The 23,457-nt window shown below is 37.4% G+C and overlaps 1 protein-coding gene across 2 annotated transcripts in view; it reads left to right on the top strand.

The window, feature by feature from the left end:
• Positions 1-19,248, top strand: part of LOC118447784 (protein apterous-like) — a 46,264-nt gene extending 27,016 nt beyond the window's left edge. Inside the window, exons 4-6 of one of the 2 annotated variants that reach the window (XM_035880138.2) lie at positions 10,271-10,860; positions 12,886-13,103; positions 17,361-19,248. In XM_035880138.2, the coding sequence (XP_035736031.1) occupies positions 10,271-10,860; positions 12,886-13,103; positions 17,361-17,576 (1,024 nt within the window). In that variant the 3' untranslated portion in view covers positions 17,577-19,248. The remainder of the gene's footprint in view (positions 1-10,270; positions 10,861-12,885; positions 13,104-17,360) is intronic. The other variant, XM_035880128.2, reaches the window with a different exon arrangement.
• The last annotated feature ends 4,209 nt before the right edge of the window (positions 19,249-23,457 follow it).

The following is a 23,457-nucleotide window of genomic DNA, read 5'->3' as shown; positions in this document are numbered from 1 at the left end:
TGCTTAGTTACTCTTATGAATATAACACTATGAGATAGAGAACGTAACATCATTGCGGTTATATTGTTTTACAATAAAATATTTCACTTTTCTATGACTATTCGTCTATAAAACATTTCTCATTTGTATATAATATATATATATATGTATGTATATAGATATATGTATATATATAAGTATATATTTACTTCACTTGTTGATGAACAGATAATTAGATATTACATAAGAAATTATGCGGGAATAATTCTATGCCTATGAGTTCGTAAGAGGAAAATAAATGCAAAAGAAATTTCCATCGTGGAATTTGTAATGACGTTAAAAGATATAAAGAAATCGCCTTTTATTCTCACCGTTTTTGCTCATAAATGTCATCCGACATTTAATCGTTAACCGGCCTTTTTTACTTTCTTCCGGTTTCTTTTTTTTTCTTTTCTTTTCTTCTTCTTTTCTTCTTTTCCTTTTTTTTTCATTTTCTTTTCTTGTTACCTCTTACCTGCTCGTAAGATCGTAAAAGATAGCAAAGTACCGATACGTCGGCATGAACAGCATTTAATCTTGAACGATTTAAATCGACTTTAATAAGCGCGATATTCCATATCATTTTTACATCGAATTATTACAATGTCTAAATGTTATGAGGCGGAGAATGGGGGATGGGAGGGGTGGGATGGGAGATAGAAAAAAAAGGAAAGCGTCAGTCGTAAGAAACGATAAATAATATTTGTAGAAATCGTAAAATAATAAAAAGAGGTGACTCGTTAGCGGCGTAAGAGGAACGATTTGAAAAGGATATATAGAGAAGGCGGCGGCGGTGGGACGGGGGGAGGAGGCAGGTACAATCTCGAAGCTTTGGTAGACATTTGGTCGCTTTAAATCAACGCCGTGCAAACGGGAAATAGCGAGATGTAATTGAGCCATAACCCACGGCCGGTGAACGGACAAATATTTCAGCGCTGGGAGCTTGCTCATAATTTAGCCCTCGTAATTAAGATGCAGACGCCCGACGGAGTACCATCTCCATCGGTGGAAGAAAGAGTCAAAAAGCAGATGAGGAAAGGGCAGGAAGAGAGAGAGAGAGAGAGAGAGAGAACATTAACCTTCTTGATTCTCTTCCTCTTGATTCTCTTTCTCTCTCACTGAAAGAGATGCTTTCGTTATGAAGGATTTCACATTATTGCGAATGACGAAGCTTTGATAATTTTAGAAATATATATTTATCTAACGACTTATCGATTCAACTAAAGGGAAAAGAAAAGAAAAAAAATGATAAACTGTATAATAATCGAATTATTGTTGAAGTTAAAAAAATAAAGAAAGAAAAAAAGAAAGAAAGAAAGAAAGAAAAAAAGAAAAGTAAAAGAAAAGATTATTTTTTTATACATATGTAATAATTCTTCGTGTCTATAAGAAACTTTAACATTTCCCTAAAAGTAACAACAAGTGTTTTAAACGAACGATAAAATATATTTAGAGAGAGAGAGAGAGAGAGAGAGAGAGGGGGAGAGGGAGAGAAAGAGAGAGAAAGAGAGAAAACAGAAAAACAAAAAAGAAAAAAAAAGGAGAGAGGGGGAGAGAAAAAAATGAAAGAAGATCTGGTTGGAACGTTAAAAATCTCGAACGCTTACGGCTTTTAAGAACGGCCGCTCGTAAAGCTCGAAACATTACGAAATCCCATGGGCCGCATTTTGTCCGAAAGCATGCTCCTTAAAAAAGAGAAGGATATCAGTAAGATCAGTCGTTTGACATACGACGAGTCGGATCCTCTTCTACTTGGTGACTCGGAGGTTGAACCATAGTCGTTTCCCTTCGTCCACCTCGGCAACTCCTCCGGCCAATGACCAGAAAAGAGCAAAACGAAAAGCGAACGAACGAATGTACAAACAAACGAACGAACGAACGAACGAACGAACGAACGAATGAACGAATGAACGAACAAACAAACGGTAGAGAGAAACGATTAGACTTCGATAACGATAACGAGAGACTCCCCGTATCGACGATCGCTCCGTTCGTTATCGCGTCCAGCCATCTTCTCTTGGAATTTCGACGCGTTCGCCCTGCTTTTTCGGCTCGACGAGGAAAAAGTAGCCAAGGACATAAATATGATAGAGTCACGACCCTAACCTCTTCCAGTCTTAGTCTCACTCTTAGTTCATCTCTTTTTCTCTTTCTACGTTTTACATGGTACTAGAGAGAAACAGAGAAAGAGAGAGAGAGAGAGAGAGAGAGAGAGAGAGAGAGAGAGAAATGAGAGAACAAGAAGAAGAAGGAAAAAAGAAAAAAAAGGAAAAAAGAAAGAAAGAAAGAAAGAAAGAAAGAAGAAGAAGAAGAAGAAACGAGTAACATAATACGCGGGACTCGTAACGCGTTCCAAGGACATGCATCATCGGTAGCTGTCCTGGTGTCGCGCTATTTCTCAGGCCCTTTCCAAGATCGTAACACGGTGGAGACACCGAGTTATGTCCTTGCCTTCGTTATCCTACGAAGTGTTGGATACTCCCTTTAAGGGAGAAGGAGTGGGCGTCTTTCTCTCTTCTTCTTTTTTTACTTCTCTCTCTCTCTCTCTCTCTCTCTCTCTCATCTTCGAAATAAGAAAATCATATCCATCATTTTCCATCTTTACAATATTTCTAATTGATCAGTTTATTACTTATACTATATGCCTATGTATATACTTATAGTAAATATATATATATATATATATATATATATATATATACATACGTATAGGATCTTATTTACGAAACAGGTGTTGTTGTTTTCGTCGTAACTGTAAGTTGTTTGCTTCCAGCAAAAAGATCAAACGTGAGATGGCAATCGGTTTATAAAGAAAGGAATAGTATACGTGTACAAGAAAAAGAGAAAAAGAGAGAGAGAGAGAGAGAGAAAGATTATAGTCTTGAGATGGTTCCAATGCCACTTGGAGTTATCACCGATGAACGCACGCGAGTATCCCTGGTGTGTTTTTTGAATTATACGCGATTACCTCGAATATAGATGGACGTTTTATCTCGAGAAAAAAATAAAAAGATTGAGAAAGAGAAAGAGAAATAAAAAGAAATAGAGAAAGAGAGAGAGAGAGAGAGAGAGAGAGATAGAGGTGGGGGAGGGGGGAGGTAGGAAAGAGATAAGAAAGCAAGGATATCTCGATATAGTAGATTCCATGAGATAACTAAGTTGCCGTATTTGTACGGCAACACCTGCGTACGGGACACTTCATGTATCACAGAAAGGGCTCTGGCCCTTCGGCGACATGGCGAGAACACGAACGATACCTCCTTTCCCTTAAGCGATATCGCTTAAGGAGGAGCGAGCCTCGTTCCCTATCAGATTCACGAACAATGGCGCCCCGCTATGCCTACGCTTCTTCCTTCTTGTACCACCCTCTTGCGAACAGCTTCCATTTTCTAAACATCATGGCGCAAATTCTCTTAATTCATTTAAAATCGTTCCCGATGAAATTTCAATGAATAACGATGAATAATCGGAGAGAATAATTCATCGATCGCATTGATCTTACGATTCTATTTAGAAACGTAATTAATCCAAACAATCGTTACAATTATTTTACAAATTATTTTACATTGCCTTTTATTTTTATTCCTTTTCCTCTTCCTTCTTTTCTTCTTTTCTTCTTCTTTTTTTCTTGTTTTTTTTTTTCTTTTTCTAACTTTCCTTTTAACTTTTCTTTTTTTTTCTTTTTTTTTTTCATCTTCTCATTCACATTCTTATCGATTATTATTATTATCGTTATCACGTTTATTATCTATCCGTTATATGTATAGATATATCTATGAGTACGACAAGTATTCTAATATAAGGTTTCATTTTTTATATCGACGTATACCAAGAGAGACGAATGAAATGGCCGGCGATATCTTTAAACGAGCTCTCTCTTTCTCTCTCTCTCTCTCTCTCTCTCTCTCTCTCTTTCTCTTTCTCTTTCATTTCCATCGTCTTTTTGAGAATAATCGTTCGACTTACGCCGTCGAATCTCGCCATAAAACTCGATCCTCCGTTGGTACTTTTCTCATAGCACATGGATATTCGCCGATGTTAAGGTCCGTTTTGGCATTCGCCTCGACGGGGATTCGTTGAGAATTTTTACGAGTGCCTGCCTCGTTGCTCATCGTTGCACCGTAAGAGGATTCGGCGTATCCCTGCGGGGGGTCCCTCCTATCGGGGAAGTTTCTCTCTCTCTCTCTCTCTCTCTCTCTCTTTCTCTTTTGCGACGGGTCTCTACGCCTCCAGCCATGCTATCGTCGATGTCACCGCATAAAACATTCCTAAGAAAGTATCGCGTTACGTTCTAAGGGCCCTTTCCTCTTCTTTTCTTTACCCTTTCTTCTTCTTCTTTCTTTCTTTCTTTCTTTCTTCCTTCCTTCCTTCCTTCCTTCCTTCCTTCCTTCCTTCCTTCTTTCCTTCCTTTCTTCCTTCTTTTCATTTTCTATCACGCTTCTTGCGATTTCATTGTAATGGAGGAAAAAAATAATGATAGAAAAGGGAACATCGAGAACGTGTACGAGAGTAATGTCAATGACGAAGTATCGATTTCGATCCACGACCCACGCATTTGAACATTTTCTTATTCGATATCTTTCTCTTTCTTACTTCTCATCACTGACTATTGCCGTCTCTTTCTCTCTCTCTCTCTCTCTCTCTCTCTCTCTTACTTTCACTCTTTCTCTTTTCCTCTCCTTTTTAAATTGCTTTTATTTCCTTACGAATAATCTAGAGACCACGACCACGACGAGCTACCGCTCGATGTTATATGTACGCTCGAGAACAGGGAGGACACCGCTGTGCGTGGGATGCTACGTGACTGCTGCCGGCAACGCTTGCATTAATCTAGATCACAGCACTATATTACGCACGATGTCTTCTTATTGGGATACCATCCCAGTCGCCACCGTCGACGACGAATTTTTCTCGCTTCATGACGATCGAACGAATGGGTCTCCCTCTTTTCTTTTCTTTTCTTTTTTCTTTTTTTTTCTCTCTTTCTCTATCTCTTCTTTTTCCCTTTTTTTCTTGCGATTTAATAAAATCGCAAATATATATATATATATACATATAATAATAATAAATGGAATTATTGTTTAATAAATATCGTATGGATATAATTAAATGTTGCTTCGTAGTAAAAAAAAAAGAAAAAGAAAAGAAAAAAGAAAAAAAAAGAGAGAAAAAAAAGAAGAATATTTTCATCGAAAATAAATAAATAATTGATTAATTAATAGTAAAGCTTTGTTAACATATTGCAGGATCGATAGTTTTATTGTTAGCTTAATCCAGTGGCCATATTTTCTTTTTTTTTTTTTTTTGTGAATAACACAAATTCGAAAAACAGAAATTCTTGTGATCGGTCACAAGCACTACACAACAGAAAACACGAGAATTCTCTCATGATCCGTTCGTAATATGTTCATTAATAAGATTAATCTATGATATAATAAATCGAACGGAAAAATTAAACTGGAACACGAAAAAAACAAACATTACGATTGACATTTATCCATTGAAATTCTTTCGCTAATGCAATTCTTCATTTTTCTTTTGATTAAAAAATGTACTCATTAATCGACATTAAATTCTTTATCTCTTTGTCGCTTTTATTATGTGATACAATTTTATTACGTAAAGTGTAAAATAATCGTGAATTAACAAATCATAGTTATCGGAAATGATTTATATAATCTTTCTTTTTTTTTTTTTTTTTTAACAATTTCATAATCCTTTAACTAACATTCATCAAAATAACATAATTTATTTCTATCTAAATGAATCGATCTTTGATAAAATCAATGATGTACATAATCAAGCCAATTTTGATATCTAGAATAATTATTATATATGGAATATTCAATATATATATATATATATATATATATTTGATCCGAATTTAATATTTGATTCAGTCTCTGTTTATTAGGAATACCAATGGAAATAATTAACAGAAATATCATGAATTATCTTAATGAAAGAACAATGATTTCGATTGATGTTTTTCAATACTCAATACCAAGTGAAAGATTTAATGGTTGATCGAATTATTTGCGCGTTAACACGACACAACGTTATTGACACTTAAGTCGATAAAACGAATCGTATTCGTTGAACGATGAACGATCATTGTCAGGAATGAAGAATCGACAATTCGAAAGGTCCATTAACGTTTTAGCGAGATTTTCTCTCTCTCTTTCTTTCTCTCTCTTTCTCTCTCTCTCTCTCTCTTTCTCACTCTCACTTTTTCTCTCACTCTTTCTTTCTTGCTCATTCTCTTTCCTCGAAACCATTAGATCGGAGCATAGCTTATCGATAGATATCCATTAATTATCGATTGTCGCGAAGAAATTTCGCGCATAGCATTTGGACGCTACAAGCTTTATCGCGAAAATAATAATTTACAATAAGACGTAGATGAATCCTTTCTCTCTTTCTCCCTCTCTCTCTCGAAAAAAAAAAAAAAAATTAAGGACGACGAGTCTTTACAGATACGAGAATTACCGAGAGAAAAACATGTAGGTAGATGCGTATTATATTCACGCAAAGCTTTGCTACCTTTTTTTCGACGTCCATGTATCGTTTCACTGACAAATGTCGGAGTATCACGATATCGTAAAGTTCACATATAGTTAGTTACCCGCTATGAAATTTGTATTAGGTAGATATACCAGTAGCACGATTCACACGCGAACTTATTACCTTTTCTTTTTTCTTTTCTTTTTTTTTCTTTTTTTTTTTTCGCGATTATCACGAGTACGATAATCGATAACGAAGTCGATCTAATCGGTAGATTATAACTTGCTGAACCTTTTTTTTCCATTTTTTCTTTTCTTTTCTTTTCCTTCTTTCTTTTTCTCCTTTTTCTTTTTATATTTATTCTTATTTTTATCGATCTTTTTTCCTCCACGCGTCTCGTTTCGTTACTTTTCCCTTTTTTTTTTTCTTTTCTTTTTCTTTTTTTTTTCTTTTTTTTTTTTGAACCGTGAGTGGGTCGCATAAAGACCATCGACGAGAACTATATCGGGATTTTTTTTTTTTTTTCTTGATCTTCGATCATTACTCATGCGGTTAACCGAACGCGTAATTCTTTCCTTTCGTCGTTGGACTCGTCGGGACGAGTCTCTCTCCGCAGCTGGCGGAGGACGACGGTTCCAGTTCGGTGGCGTCTTCTGTACCAGCGAAAAAGAGAGTGTGAGTTTAAGTGTGTGTGTGTGAGAGAGAGAGAGAGAGAGAAAGGAAGAGGGAAGAGGGAAATGGTCCAGCCTCTCTCGTACGTGAGAAATCGCGGTCCTCCTCTCTCGAGGAGGCGCGCACGTTCTCGCGGTCGTATCTCTTTAGAAGCATGAAGGAACGTGAACGGGAAAGGCGAGAGGAAAGAAGAATAAGAATAAGAATAAGAATAAAAATAAGAAGAGAAGGAGGAGAAGGAGGACGAAGGAGAAGAAGGAAAAAGAAGAGAAGAAAAGAGAAAGGAAAAGAAAAGAAAAGAATAAAAAAAAAAAGAGAGAGAGAGAAAAAAGAAAGGAAAACAGAAAGGAAAAAAAGAGAGAGAAAGAATGGAAAAAGAAAGAAAAAAAAGAGAAGAAAAAAGAAAAAAGAAAAAGAACGAAGGAAAGAGAATCCACGTGCTCCACGGGTGCCGAGTGTGCGAACGCACGGCGAGTGGTCCGAATCTCGTAGTATATAAAGGATTTCCGACTCTTTGTGGCGAGTGGCAACGGTGTGTTTAGGCGTTTGAAAATACACTGCGGAGCTTAGAATACGCGTCACATTGTATAATAATGTATCGCATATGGTGCATCTTGTAAAACTCTGCGGGCGTTCCTCCATCTCCCTCCTTCTCTTCCCAAGTCCCATGATCCTAGGAATATGTTTGTGTTTATGTATGTATTGTGTTTATTATATATGTAGGTAGGTAGATACATACGTACGTACGTATGTACCTATGTATGTATGTATGTATGTACGTATAAACCATAAGAATGTGTATATAAATGTCTGTATACTTGTGTTTATGTTCCGTCGTCGTAGACGAAACGGATGAAAACGTGAATGAGCTTATTCTCGTTTGCTACGATTCATTCATCAAGAGTAGAACCTGGTAGCATCCTGAGACGTCAAGTCGTCTTACGTGTTTTGTCCACGAAATAGAAGAAAACGGTGTTTGGTGATTCACAAGAAGTAAAAATTAAGTTGTATATGCAAAATCGTTAATAATGGCTTCTCTTAGATCCTTCATTCCTTTTTTCGAATCCTTTATTCCAAAAAATGTTCCCACTTTATCTTCTTCTTTGTATTTTTTTCCCCCCATTTCCCCGTTCTCCTTCTTCCTTCTTCTTTTCTCTTCTTATTCACGTTTCTCATCGATAAGTTTCAATCGAGATACGAGATATTATTGAGGGTAACTAACGAATCGTTGAAGGCAAAGTTCATGCGAAAACTAGGAATTTACCTCGAGGATTTATCTGTGGGTAGTACACTAATACGTCGTACATCACAAAGGCTAGCAGGCTCAATCGATCGACCAATACGCTCTACTAGATCCGATTAAATGAAAATACTCTGCTTTACGTGTACTCAGCGGAATAGGATCCAGCAGAGAGAGAGAGAGAGAGAAGGGGAGAGAAGTCTTTTGGGGTCGTCAATAGGATCACGAAATGACAACAATATGTCTGAAGTCAAGAGATCCTCCGGAACGAGAGACCTGTTTGGACTAATCCGTTAGATTAGGTCTTGTGGTTTACGGTTCGAGAGTTTCTTTTCATATAAAAGTCCCGGATCAGTAGTATAATAATAATACTCATTACTGCAAATACTTATGCGATATAAAAAGGTCAAATGGAAGATTACAAAGGAATTTCAATAAATATCTTAAAATTAATCTCTCTCTTTTTTTTTTCTCCTTCTTTTTTTTCTAGACGATCCACAATTAATTATACAAATAAAATGATCGATCGTAATAATAAATATCTTAGAATTCGAATTGATATAAATGAAATCGGTATTACGTAATATATAATGATAGTCAGTGCTAAAAAAAATTTCCCTTAGATATTAATCTGATTTTTCAATTGACGATGACATTATCGAAGAATCTTTCTTTGGTCATTCATCGTATACATCCTCCTTTTGTTATTTACCGATTGACATTAATGATCTCGACGAAGAGAAGATTTCTGCCTTGTGAAATGTTAAACAGACTTTTGAAAAATACGGAAAGAAAGGGAAAGAGAGAAATGAGATAGTCACGTACTTATGGATATCCCAGGATATCCTGATGGTAGAAGAGGTTGGAGATGGTTGTAGAGGTTGCTTGTGCCGGCGGTTCGGATCCGGCGTTATAAGATCGGACACGTCTCTATCTAGGCTCTCTTCGGCAACGTACGGCCGCGTCGGGGACGCCAATATATTTGGAAGAAGCGGAGAACGAGATAGGTGGTTAGGTAGGTAGCTGTGGTGGATGTCGAGCGAGATAGTCGACCGGCTTCGGTAATGGAGACTGCAGGGTGCCGCTAATGCAGTAGCGATGTCACGGTGCCCGGTGCATCGGTATATTCCTTCCCTTCCGCCGTTTTACTTTCGCGGCTACTAAGCCGTGTCCTCTTCGCTTCGCGATATCGACGAGGCGTACGCGTCTCTCTCTTTCCCTCTCTCTCTTTTCTTCTCTTTTTTTCGCTTCCTTTTTATTATTTTCTTTTTACCTCTCTTTCTCTCTCTCTCTCTCTCTCTCTCTCTCTCTCTCTCTCTCTACATCGCTACGTTGTGCGTTGCCTTGTCTTGCCTTGCCTTGCCTTGCCAGCAGCGATCTCGAAGGCAGCTCGATATCTTGGCAATATCGGAGCTCTGAAAAAGGGGAAAGAGGGTTTAGCATTGGAACGACTTCGTTCGTCGAGGTAAAAGCCGTTGAATTTCTCTCTACCAACTCTGCTCTCTCGTCCGCTCTGTTTTTCAACGATTATTATTATTACTATTACTGTTGTTATTATTATTATTATTATTATTATTATTATTATTATTATTATTATTAATATTAATATTAATATTAATATTAATATTAATATTACTGTTATTATTATCATCATTTAGATATTATCGTTATTATTAGCGAGCAAATTAGATAATACCGGATATATAATTAATTTCCACAAGTATAAATATACATACTTAAATACATGCATACATACATATATATATATTTATACCGATTTCTATCGAGGTTATGGTGTTTTCGAAAACTTTACCGTACTCTATTATATGTTTGCAGGATGTTTGGGAGCCTAAAGAGATGTGCGCGATGCCAAGCGGCAATACTCGCCTCGGAGTTGGTGATGCGCGCGCGCGACTTGGTTTTCCACGTGCGTTGCTTTTCGTGCGCGGCGTGCGCGGTCCTGTTGACAAAAGGCGATCACTTCGGTATGAGGGACGGGACAGTTTTGTGTCGGCTACATTATGAAATGGGCGCGGAACTTCATCCGGCCCAGAGCCCACCGGTTCCTGTTTATCCACCGGGTCCACATTACGCCGGACAATTTCCATCTCCCGAATTTCTCCATCATCATCACCACCACCATCATCATCATACGACGGTCGCTGCGGCCGCGGCAGCGGCAGCTGCGGTCGCCGGTCATGGGCCACCTCATCCACATTCGATGCACCCTCAACATCCTCACAGTCATATAAGCCCTGTGCCGCTTCAACCCTCAACGCCGTCAGTCCCCGACGCCGGTTCACCTCCAAAGGTACCCTATTTCAATGGAGCAGCGGCAGCGACAACAGTTGTACCACCACCGAGGCAAAAGGGACGACCAAGGAAAAGGAAGCCTAAAGATCTCGAGGCTATGACCGCCAGTCTCGGTGAGCTTTCTATTTACTTACGCCTATTTTTTTTTTTTTTTTTTTTATCTTTTCTTTTCCCTATTGTTTTCCAAATACCCTGAACGTTCGTAAGAAACGTCGTAAGATTTTCTTTTCTTTCCATTTTCTCTTTTTTCTTTTTTTTTTACCTTTTTATTTTTGTTTTTTTTTTTTTGTTTTTTTTTTTCTTTTCCTTCTTTGACGAATCTTTCTTCCGATCTATCATTACTTTTAAACCGGAAACTAGCGTTTAGATCAAGATCATTATTACGCACCAAAATTCCATTCGACGCGTACTACCAATACGTATATCTACCTACATATAGTAGTAAATATGTGAGAACGAAGAACAGGATTTCAATACATGTTTCCCCCTGCCCCCCCCCCTCCTCCTTCTTCAATGTAGTAGGATATCTACTCGCGTAGATCGAGGAAATCCCAGAGAAACGAACGAAGAAACGAATGTTTCTTGCCCGACGATGAAACCAGAGTGAGAGAATGAGAGAGCGAGTAAGATAGATAGATAGATAGAAAGAGAGAGCGAGAGAGAGAGAGAGAGAAAGCCCTTGTTCCGGATACACGAATCCGATTCTCCTTTCCGCGTGATTTATGGGACGCGTGGGCGTGCGCCGTTTGCCACCGAACCCTGATAAAATTTGTCGCTACGACATAAATTCACGAATCCGATCCCGAAGGAAGCGCGTACTTGGACGGACTCGCGTGGGCAGTGCCGCGGACACGAGCTCCTCGAGAACTTAATTTCGATTGTTGACCGACCGTGGGAACAACAACTTCGACCGAGTCTCTTCTTCTTATCTCTCTTTCTCTCTCTCTGTCTCTCTCTCTTTCTCTCTCTTTCTCTCTCTATCTATCTATCTATCTTTCTCACTCTCTCATACGTGAAACCACTCTTCTACTCTTGCTCATTCTATCCTTTCTTTTCCTTTTCGCTGAAGGAGGTTGACCACTGTCGCCTTGTCTCCTGTTCCCTCCTCCTCCTCCTTCTCCTCCTCCTCCTTCTCTTCCTCTACCTTCCTGTTCCTCCAGTTCCTCTATCTACCTAGCTCGTCGTCGTGGAAAAGGATCTTGGATTTCTTAGCAATCTTCTCTACTAACTCGCAATCTCTCTTCGGTATATGGCCAACCCTTTTCTCTTTTCACTCGGTTTAACATTTTTCATATTTCAAGCGGTTCATAGCGGATTTATATCTTCGTCGTTGAAATGTAGAGGTATGTAACTACTTAGGATCTATCGATCGTTTTAATCTAAGCGTATGTATTGGTAAGTACCATAGATAGATAGATATATATGTATGTATATCTACGTTCCATTCGTTTCCGAGCTTGTGATTCGCGGCAAGAGGGATATCGGATCTCTCTCAGTAGCAGGATAGGATCGATCGTTCGATGGAGTTATCCCGACATCGACGATCGTAGTGTTTCCAAGAGCGCGCGCGCGCGAAAGAGAGAGAGACAGAGAGACAGAGAGACAGAGAGAGAGAGAGAGAGAGAGAGAGAGAGAGAGAAAGAAAGAGAAAGAGAGAGAGAGAGAGAGCGAAAGCGATAGGACGAACCGTCGGAAGTGTACGTCGTTTGCCGTTGTTGCCCGCCACGAGTCTATAGCGCTGTTTGATGTGTATCACGGCTCATTAGCTCCTTGAGTGCAAACAAGAAGGGTGATAGCGTATGCGAAAGGCCGCTGGATACACGGCCAATTACAACTCTATGCAGCAAATAGTTCGCAGGCACGATACCTCGTTTTACCGTGGATATATATATATATATATATATATATATATGTATATGTATGTATGTATGTATATACATATATATATATATATACCTAACTACGTATTTACTATAGCCAATCCCTTTTGCCTTTACGATAGTCCTTACCTTCTTCGTCTTCGTTGTGTTAACTCTTCGGATTTATCTTTAACTTTCGAAAATGTACATTCTAACCAAAAAAAGATACGACTATTCTAGGTGGAAATCTAATCAAAGTGATTCGATTTACGTTTACAGACTTGAACGCCGACTATATAGACATGCCCTTCGGAAGAGGCGGTCCTGGGACTCCAGGCATACCTGGCTCCAATAGTAGAACAAAACGAATGAGGACGAGTTTCAAGCATCACCAGTTAAGGACGATGAAGAGTTACTTCGCGATCAATCACAATCCCGACGCGAAGGATCTCAAGCAGCTTTCCCAGAAAACTGGCTTGCCAAAAAGGGTACTGCAGGTAAGCTTTAATACCCTTCCCTCTCTCTCTCTCTCTCTCTCTCTCTCTCTCTCTCTCTTTCTCTCTCTTTCTTTCTCTGTCGCGGACGATGATTCCGCGAGCATGCTATCCGAACGCACGCGCACAGAGGAAGAGATAGATCGAGAATCTTTTCTCTCTTTCTCACGTCCCTTTACGGCATTTGAACTGCTTTTTTTCTTCTTCCTTTTTCTTTTCTTTATTTCTTTTTTGTTCTTTTTTCTCTTTTTTTTTTTTTTTTTTTTTTTTCTAGAGCATTCTTTAACGCACTAGCTACTCGACTATCGAACGGTAACAACGGACTTGGCTAGATATATTTCATATCTACGTTGGTATCTACTAGATAATTTCTCAAACGATTTTGAATGACTTATGAATAAAATGGCTTCTCTACAATTTCGTAACGCGTTCGTACTTACCGAGAACAGATTGGCCAACTGGTTAAAGAGAAACTTTCTTCTCGATGACTCGTATCTACGTAGAACGTTTTCAAACTTTCACGATTGTCCGGCGTTTATTAGAAAATGTTTCGAGTATTAGAGCGTTTATAAATTATTTTTGTTAATGTAAACACGCGCACCGTTGCCGTATCTTATATCTTTGATCGAGAATGATTCTAAACGTCGTCGTCTCATATAACGACGTCCAACGAAATAATTTTCCTTAATGTTTCAACCATCCAAAAGAAGCTTCTACGTTCTCGTTGAGAACGTAACTAAGAAGTACTACTCGTCGACATTTCGTTATTCTATTTCAGTGTTCCAATGCAAAACTATATTTATACTTGCGACATATTTTCATGTAACGAAGAAGACAAGAGGATCTTTTAAACATACGCAATTATGAACTTTCATTTTTCTTTTTTCTTCCAATCTACCAATCCTAATCTACTTCACAATAAGTGTTCATCTTTATAACAAGAAAAAATATCTTCACACGGAAATATCTCATTGCTTAATATATTCCGTAAAACTCGTGCAAATATCGCGATAATTTTCATCTCTTCGAATTTTAAAACTTATCAAGTTTAAAAATAGAATATTCTATTTAGAAAAAAGAGAAAAAAGAACAAAAAAAGAAGAAGAAGAGAGGAAAAAAAAATCAACGCTTTAAGATAAACGAAAGAGGAAGCGGTCGAGATCTCCCTTCCAACGTCCCTATCATTCAGATAGCACCAATCACTTTTTCTTATCCTCCGATGTCCGGACGCGTTCTTTTGCGGTTTCGGAATTATTTTCATTTTCGTTCATTCTTCTTCTCGATAGCATTGACAAAGAATTAAAATTAAAAAAAAGGAAAAGAAAAGCACGAGAGAGAAAAAAAGAAAAAAAAAGAAAAAAAAAGAAAAGAAGAGAAATAATCGCAAACATCAGCAAGCATCAAATAAGATAGAATAGATATCGATATTATTACTATGATCACTCGTTGAAATGATAAGAGATGATAAATCAATATCGAAATTGTCGAAGAATTTAACTATCAAGTGAATGATCATAACGAAGCGAACGAGACGAGACGTGGAGATATGAAATGATAGATAAAGGGAACGAGGAGATTGGTGGTTGAAAGTTGAAGGTTGGAGGACGAGAGGCCGAGAGGGAAGGTGCGAGAACCGAAGCTCGTCGCACTCGAGTCCCGTCCGACAAAACTTAGCCGGGCGTAGATTTTGACTTGCGCCGGATTGACGGAGGGCCATAATTACGGAGAAAGGCCACGGGCTCGTCGACGGAAATATCACGCGGACGCGCGGTTCTTTTAACTCAACGGCAGCCGGTCCGTGCCGCACTAATTGGGAGGAGTGCGCTCGAGTGCGAGCACGCGCGCTCTACGCGTTCTCCCGCGTGAATATTTTTATAGGGCTGCTACCTACCCGTTTCAAAAAGGGCGAACATGAACGACGAACCACCGACTATCCATCTTCTCGCTTGGTTCTCTCTCTCTCTTTCTCTTTTTCTCTCTGTCTCTCTTTCTCTCTCTCTCTCTCTCTCTCTCTGTCTCTCTCTCTAATACATACATACATGCTCGTTCAACGCCAGACGCAAGATATATTTTTGTAGTTACGCATTGTCGCATGGATATTTGGTAATCTATACTTAGAAACCCTCCGCAAGAGAATTTATTAAGCGTATCGAGTCTCATTCTCATTCTCTCTCTCTCTCTCTCTCTTTTTCTTTTCTCTCTTTCTCTCTCTCTCTCTCTCTCTTTTTCTTTTCTCTCTTTCTCTCTCTCTCTCTCTCTTTTTTTTGGAATTCATAACTCGGCGTTTGATTAACGCTTTCACGTTGAATTCTTTCTCTTTATTTTTTTTTTTTCCTTTTTTTTTTTTTTTTTTTATATAATAATAAAGAAGAAAGAAGAAGAAGAAGAAGAAGAGATAAAAATAAAAGAAGAAAAGAAAGAGGGAAGGAAAGGAAAAGCCCAAAAAAAAAGAAACCAAAAAAAAAAAAAGAAAAAAAAGAGAAAGGTTTCGACTTGTAGAAAACATCGACGTGATCCCGATATAATCGTGAAAGGCATGCTTTTCAAAAGGGTGAAGAAGAGTAAAAGAGAAAGAGAAAGAGAAAGAGAGAGAAAAGAGAAAGAGAAAGAGAAAGAAAAAGAGAGAGAGAGAGAGGTGTCCTTGGAGCGTCGAGTGCGGTAGGAAAAGAAGAGAGAAAAAGAAAATGCGGAGTACCGACGATGGTAGAAAGAAAGAGAGAAAGAGAAAAGAGAAAGAGAGAGAGAGAGAGGAGAGAGTCAAAGATACAGGGAGAGAGGAAGAAGGAGAGAAAGAGTGAGAGGAGGAGAAGGAGGAGGAAGCTATTGTATTCGACGCGGCGTAGGGTTCTTGGTCGCCATCTTGCTTGATATTGATCGCGAAACGCACGAATACTCGCTCGCGGCTGCGTTTAGTATATCTATATACATACAAGGAGAGAGAGAGAAAGAGAGAGAGAGAGAAAGAGAGAGAGAGAGACAGAAAGAGGAGGAAACGTAGAAACGGTTTCTCGTAGACGCGAGTTGGGTGTGCGCGCGCGCGCGCGACCGCGCGCAGGGCCGTCCGTCCTTCGAAGGCAAAGGGGGAGGAGAGAGAGAGGTCCTCCTCGTTTCTCCGCTTCTCGTCGACGTCGCAGCAGCTCGGTGGCTGTTTCGGTTCGCGGGGGAGGAGACTATCTTGAAAATGGCGACGTGCATCGAGAGCACACGGCCGTCTTTTATCTATCGGGAGAATAAAAAGGAAAGGGTGAGGAGAAGGGCGAAGAGAAAGAAGGGAGGTACAGAGCGAGAAAGAGGAAGAGGATTTCTCCCCTACTATCCTCTTCCTTTCGTTATATATTGTACTATTGTGTCGACGATGTAGTTATATACTCGTTGCTCTATGAGAAAAGGGAAACCCTTTTTCGTCCTTTCAAACTTCCATTTTCTTTTTCCTTATTTCTTTCTTTCTTTCTTTCTATTTTCTTATTGGGTTCTCTTATTCTCTCGTCATATTTATCGTACTTGTCAAATGTCTCGTTCTTTCTATCTCGTTCTTACTCTGGATAGATATATTTACACACACACACACACACACACACACACACTCAAATATACATATATATGTAATACTTATATATTTAAAATCGATATACCTTAGGATAGGTTTTAGATATAAGATGAAGAATCTTTAAAGGCGTATTCATTTAAAGATCTTACGTATTAGTATTCGGTCGACCTAGTTAATAAATCCCTTTTGGAATATCGTACCTCGTGGAAGAGCTCCGAAGCGAGAATCTGACGCGACTCGCGCGGAAATAGAATCTCTCGACGACTTTGACGAATTTCGTTAGGAAGGAGACACAATGGTGTCTTTGACGGGCCGCGGATCGACCCTCCCCCTTTGCTTCTTCTCATCGCGTTATGAAGCGAATCGTTTGTGCGGTCATCTCGCCGACATAAATCATGCTCCGTGAATCTCCTTTATTTATTTATTTTTCTCCTTTTTCTTTTTTTCTCTTTCTCTTTTCCCTTTTTCTCTCTCTCTCTCTCTCTCCTTTTCTTTTTTCCATTTTTCGTTCTCTTTCACTTTTTATACCTTCTCTTTTCGATCGTACTAATGTTTTTCATCGTACGACAGTAAAAACATTAACGATATACTTTTCTCGTAGAAATTATCTTACGATTATGATTATAATATTTATTAATCACGAATGTTAATATTTAAAAAATGAAATTATTTATCCGAGCGTATCCCTTGGTCTTTTTTCTTTTTGTTCGCAGGTATGGTTCCAAAATGCACGTGCCAAATGGCGACGTATGGTATTGAAGCAAGAAGGAAAATCGGACAAGTGCGATAGCGTTGTCGACGGAGGTTCCTTGGGTGATCTCGAACTTTATGGCAACAGCGGCGGAAGTGGTGGTCCACCGATGAGCCCTCCCTTCATGTTAGGTGGTCCCCATAGTCCGGCATCCCTGGCGTCTTTGGATTGCGCGTGATCGACCATTGGAATTTGCACGATTGACGAAGACAATTCAATTCAAAGCAAGAAAAAAAAAAAAAAACGAAAAAAAAACGGAAAAAAAACACAAAAAAAAACCAAAAGAAAAAAACAAAAAAAAACCAAAAAAAAATAACAAAAAAAGAAAAGAAAAGAAGGAGAAAAGAAATGACACAAAATGATCACTAGTTTCTTCTTCGGAGTGAAGGGCAGGCAGGGGGAGGGGGAGAGGTGGACGAGGGAGGAGGAGGAGGACGAGGAGGAGGAGGAGGTCTGGCTCGACGCTTCCAAAAGGCGATTCGTTGTTTCTTCTTTTTTTTTTTGCTCTCTCTTTTTCTTCTTCTTCTTCTTCTTTTCCTTTTTCTCACTCTTTTTTTTTGTTTGTTTGTTTGTTTGTTTCTTTTTTCTTCGATAAATCCCCCTTTCGTGCAAAAGTTTCCTTTCTCTTTCGATGAATCGGTGGGAACGAATACCGGCCAATCGAGTACCAATGGAGATTATCATCGATTTATAGAAACTCTATTTGTGTCGTGTTACGAAATTTAAAAAGGAGACGAATGAAAGAAAGAAGGAAAGAAGGAAGGAAAGAAAAAAAGAAAGAAAGAAAGAAAGATAGATAGAAAAAAAAAAAGAAGAATAATAACTTCGTAGGAAAAGATAATCGAAAATAGTCGAGAAAATTCCTTGTATTTATTGTAGTCCTAATCGGCGAACGTCCGTGAACATCCTTTGTTGTATAGAAAAAGAGAGCTTCGTCTCGCTTAAACCGAAGGGAATTATTTCTTAAGGATGCCAAGGAAGGGAGCCTTACTGCTGAAAGCAATGTAATTAGCTAACGATGTCTATTTATTGGTGTAATCGCTCAGAGGTAATAAAAAAAAAAAAAAAAAAAACGAAAAAAAATGAAAAAAAGAAAAAAAAAAGGAGAAAGAAAAATGGAAAAAAAAACGCAAAAGCATTAGCTAACCGATAAAACGATTACGATGCAAGCGAGCTGCCCTGAAATTCGACGTTTCGATACTTCTCGATACATCCTTTCTTTTCTTTTTTTTTTCCTTTTTGTTTTTTTTTTTCTTTTTTCTTTTTTTTGTTTTTTTTTTCCCCCGACAAAATCATCTCACGCGACGAGTGATACATAACGTGTGAGTATCTAATATATCGATTTTGGATCAATCGGAATACATTTGCTCGTAGATTTCTGAACACGTGAAAGGAAAGAAATAAAAGGAAATGTAAAAAAAAGAAAAAAAAAAAAAAACAAAAAAAGAAGAAAAAAAGAAAAAAAGAGAAAAAAAGAAACAAACGAAACGTTGAATTTCGTCGACGATGTAATTTCGTCTCGATATTTATAATACAATACCGATCGCGATTTTTCTTGCTCGAAGAAATGAACGAGCGATGAAATCCTTGACGTAATTATCATAATTGTTGTATATAAAGGACGTTCCTCGAGTTCTTCTTAAGGCACCGCTATAGGTTGTAGGGTTATAATTGCATTCGGTAGCGGTCGTGTTTTAGACAACAGGTAATAATGATGATGGCGACTATTATTATTATTACTTCTATTATTAATATCCTTGTAACGAATGGAACGATTGTCTAATTTTACAAGATGATTTTTTCATTGAATATATTTTGACAATATAGATACGTTTGTCGATTACTCATAACGACCCAGCTTAGTTCCTCTTTCACCTTTCGATAAAGTTCAATTTATCATTATAAAATTTTTTATTCGAGGTCAAGAGAATGGACGTTGAAGGAAAATCAATAATATCTTTTACGATCGATTTGCTGCTTTTCTTGATTATCATGCCATTTACTATACGTAAGTATTTATTACTTTAACTACGATCGTAAAATACCGAGAAAAGGTAAGTCCATTTTATATATTAAACGTTCGAACTTAACTTTACTAATCCTCGAGGAAGGAGGAAAAAAAAAAGGGAAAGAAAAATAAATTGTCATGAATTTTGCACGAACATAAACGATACGAAGAGTCGTAAGAGACGCGAAGAAAGCGGGGACCGATTTTTCTCGTTGAAACGATCGTGTTTTCTTGTTTTCTTTTTTCTTTATATATATATATATATTTTTTTTTTTCTTTTTCTTTATTTTCCTTTCTTTTGCTCTCCTCATTTCTCAGCTTAGTTAACTCTCGTAAAATTTTCAAATCGGCGATCGTTACGTGAAATACATTTTAATTAATGGAAATAATATAAAACGAATCGATTGAATTAAAATTTGATTTCTGTGATTTGAATTTTTTTCTTTTCTTTCTTTTTTTATGTAAAAGCAAAAAGAAAAAAGAAAAAAAAAAGAAAAAAGAAAAGAGATAATTAAGAAGAAAAAAATAAAAGAAAAACCGGTCAATTACAGCGAAACTTCAAGATGCTACTATGATACTATGAATAAAACGACTTTCTAGTATAGCATTTCCTCGAGATAGAAATGTACACGTAAAAGAAGATAGTACCTACATGTATATTGTATGTATATATGTTTATATATACATATATATATATATATATATATATATATATATATATACACGAATGTGCCTATTTTCGAATGGCTCTCGTACATCTCTCGTGGGCATATTTGCAAGCACAGAAGCCGTACCGATTTAACGGCTCGATTATGCGAAGCTATGAAACGCGATGCACCTCGCGGTGCCGGGACATTAAAATTGAAATTATAAGCTGCCGCGGCAGATCGAATTATGCAAGAGTACATAACCGTCTACGTGTAAATTTTCTTTTGCCTTGCGTACATAACGTTGCCCGCCCATAAAAGTCCTCATTAGTTATCCGTTTATCTCCTTGGCTCCTTACTCGTTTTCTTAACCTTCCCCCTTTCTCTCTTTCACCTCCTTCTACACTTTTTCTCCTCCTTATTCTCCTCCTTCTCCTCCTACTCTTCTTTTTTTCCTCTTTATTCTATTACACCGATAATCAATATTTTCAATATTATACTTTCCGTAATCATTCAATCAAATTTCACTTTTAACCCGTATTATCACGTTTAATTCCCATTTATCCATGATGTTATTAAATGTAAGATTTCATTTTAAACGCTTAAACTTTCGATTCTTATACGGGTTCGTTCTTTTCTTTTTTTTTTCTTTTTTTGTCTCTCTCTTTTTCTTTTTTTTTTTTTTGTTTTTAAGAGAAAGAGAAAGAGAGAAGACTTTTCCGGCGGAAGAAGGGGCTACTCCATTTACGGTAAGACGGAAGGTATATACGCTTGAATCTTCTCTTATTTTCCGTCTCTTTCCTTCTTCTTCTTCTTCTTCTTCTTCTTCTTCTTCTTCCTCTTCTTTTTCTTTTTTTCCCACTTGTGGCCCATGCAATATGCATCGAGTAGGTAGCAGGGGCCCCCGTGGTCGTCGAGCTAACGCATGACGTACTACAGCGTGATACGATTTCAAGTCGAGATTATTCTTTGAATTCTAAGACGTTTCAAAGGAAACCATGAAAGTAAGGATGAAAGAAAGAAAGAAAGGAAGAAAAGAATGAAGGAAGGAAGGAAGGAAGGTAGGAAGGAAGGAAGGTAAGAACGACGAAGAAAAATAAGAAAATAGAAGAAAGAAGAAAATCAGGAATCAAGAATGATAGGCCAAAGGAATTGATACTGAGAAATGTTGTTCTGAAGAGAAAATCCTTTTATATCTTTCATATATTCGAATAATTCATATTTTCTCTCTCTCTCTCTCTCTCTCTCTCTCTTTCTCTCTCTTTCTCTTCATATAAAATTTGCTTCTTTGAGAATAATAAAAAGAGAAGAAAAAGAAATAAATAAAAAAAAAAATGAAGAAAAAAAATATTAAAATAAACAAAGTAAACAATTTATTGTTTCAATTGTTTTTTTTTTTATCTATCTTACACATTTTCTTCGATTTATGATAGGAACGCGCTAATGTTCTCCAGTTACTCATCATTGTCATTTACGCGTCTTCGAAAGAAAAAAAAAAGAAAAAAAGAAAAAAAGAAAAACAAAAAAGTAAAAAAAAAAAAAAAAAGAAAAAAAGAAGAAAGAAAAAAGAATAGTCGATCGATATTTCTTTTGTTTGAAAAACCATAAGGGTAAATCGAAAACGAGCGCATTCGATTCACATTCGACGAGCGTTCATTCTCGAACTCGATGAGGCGTGATCGAGGATATCAAAAGATTCCTAGATCTTTCCTGTGATGTCAAGCTCTTCTCCAGTGTTCTCCGACCGGTTCGAAATGGATCGAGATGTCGATAACGCGGATGATCGATGCCAGCTTCGGAGACAAGGGGAGAGACCTTTCGATAGACAACGGCGAGACCGTGTCGCCTCTTGGCGACGTCTCATTTACTTCGTCAAATACAACATGACTTCTCTTCTCGTCAAAAAAAAAAAAAAAAAAAAAAAAAAAAAAAAAAAAAATAGAAAAAAAAGAAAGAAAGAAAAAATATCCTTGAGAAACCTTACGCAGCCGTTATCTGTCTCTATTTCACGTGCGGATTATCATATATATTAAAATATTATATATATATATATACACACATACACACATATACACGATACGATTTTACGATCGACGACTCTTTTATATACGACTGTTGGAATCGTTAAATTCATAAAGCACTCCTTGTGTATCACCGACTCCATTAGTTACGATAATGGGAATCGCCGGGATGACTTAATGCACGTATATACAACAGAGATATACATACGAGATGTATGTATGTTAATAAAAAAGGGAACGTGCATAATCGGAAATATAAGATTCTCGGGCGTATCAAAAGAATACACGTGACTGTACGAGCATGTTCCTTGTTGAAAATCGCATAAATATAAGATAACGAATGAACGATTGAGTGAGAAAGATAGTTAAAGATAATCACCTAAATAACATAAACGTATATTAAAGTTCTACGGGATTTTCATAATATTCTTATATGATTGTTAAACAATTCATGATGATTTTATCTAATAATATATATAATAATATATCTTTTTTAAATTTATTAGATAAATATGGAAAATGCGAATTGTTAAGCGATTTATAAAGCAAAGCGATTAATGTAGGAATGACGATTAACGAATTAAATATATTTACATATGTAAATTGATTTATGATTTAAAAGAATTTATGAATAATTCGATATATTCAAATTTCGAGAAAGAAATGGAATTATATATATATATATATTTTTTTTTTCATCGATTTTCACGTTCATCAATCGAAAATTTCACCAAGAGTGAAATTTTCTACTAGTACCTTCGTTCCCTCTCAAATACCTTTGCTTGGTTGCATTTCTCTCGAGTTTACGATTCGTAGATTCAACATCTCTCTTGGTCTCTCTCTCTCTCTCTCTCTCTCTTCCTCTCTTTCTCTCTCTCTTCATCCTTCTCGTTTCCACGTTTGCTTCGCAGTCGTATCAGAGGAGCCCTTTTTCGCGAATACTCTCCGCGGTACTCGCGCAACCCTTATCCCGAAGACCTTTAACGCCCTGGATCGAGTTCACGCTCGAATACCATCCGACAAGGAAATACGAGAGACTCCTTCTCGGTGTTCCTCTCATTTTTTTTTCCCCTTCTTCTTCCTCTTCTTCTTCTTTTCTTTTTTATCCTTTTTTCTTCTTTTTCTTTTTCTTTTTTTTTTTTTATCGCTCGTGACTTCGCCAACGAAACGACATTGAATACTACCAAGATGGAAGATACGACTCGTTGGAATTTTTCTTTTTCTGTCCTTTTTTTTTGTTTTCTCTTTTTTTTTTTTTTTTTTTTTTTTCCTTTTACTTCTCTTTTCCTCTATCCACAGACAATTCCCATAGAAATATCACGTAGACAATTTTATATGACAAAATATTCTAGGAAATATATTATTCAATAATCGATTTCAATG

The sequence above is a fragment of the Vespa mandarinia genome, chromosome 8 (assembly GCF_050613455.1).
Source record: "Vespa mandarinia isolate Hongniang chromosome 8, ASM5061345v1, whole genome shotgun sequence".
Taxonomy (NCBI): domain Eukaryota; kingdom Metazoa; phylum Arthropoda; class Insecta; order Hymenoptera; family Vespidae; genus Vespa; species Vespa mandarinia.
Note: the sequence above shows the minus strand (reverse complement) of the source record. Positions and strands in the feature narration are given on the sequence as shown.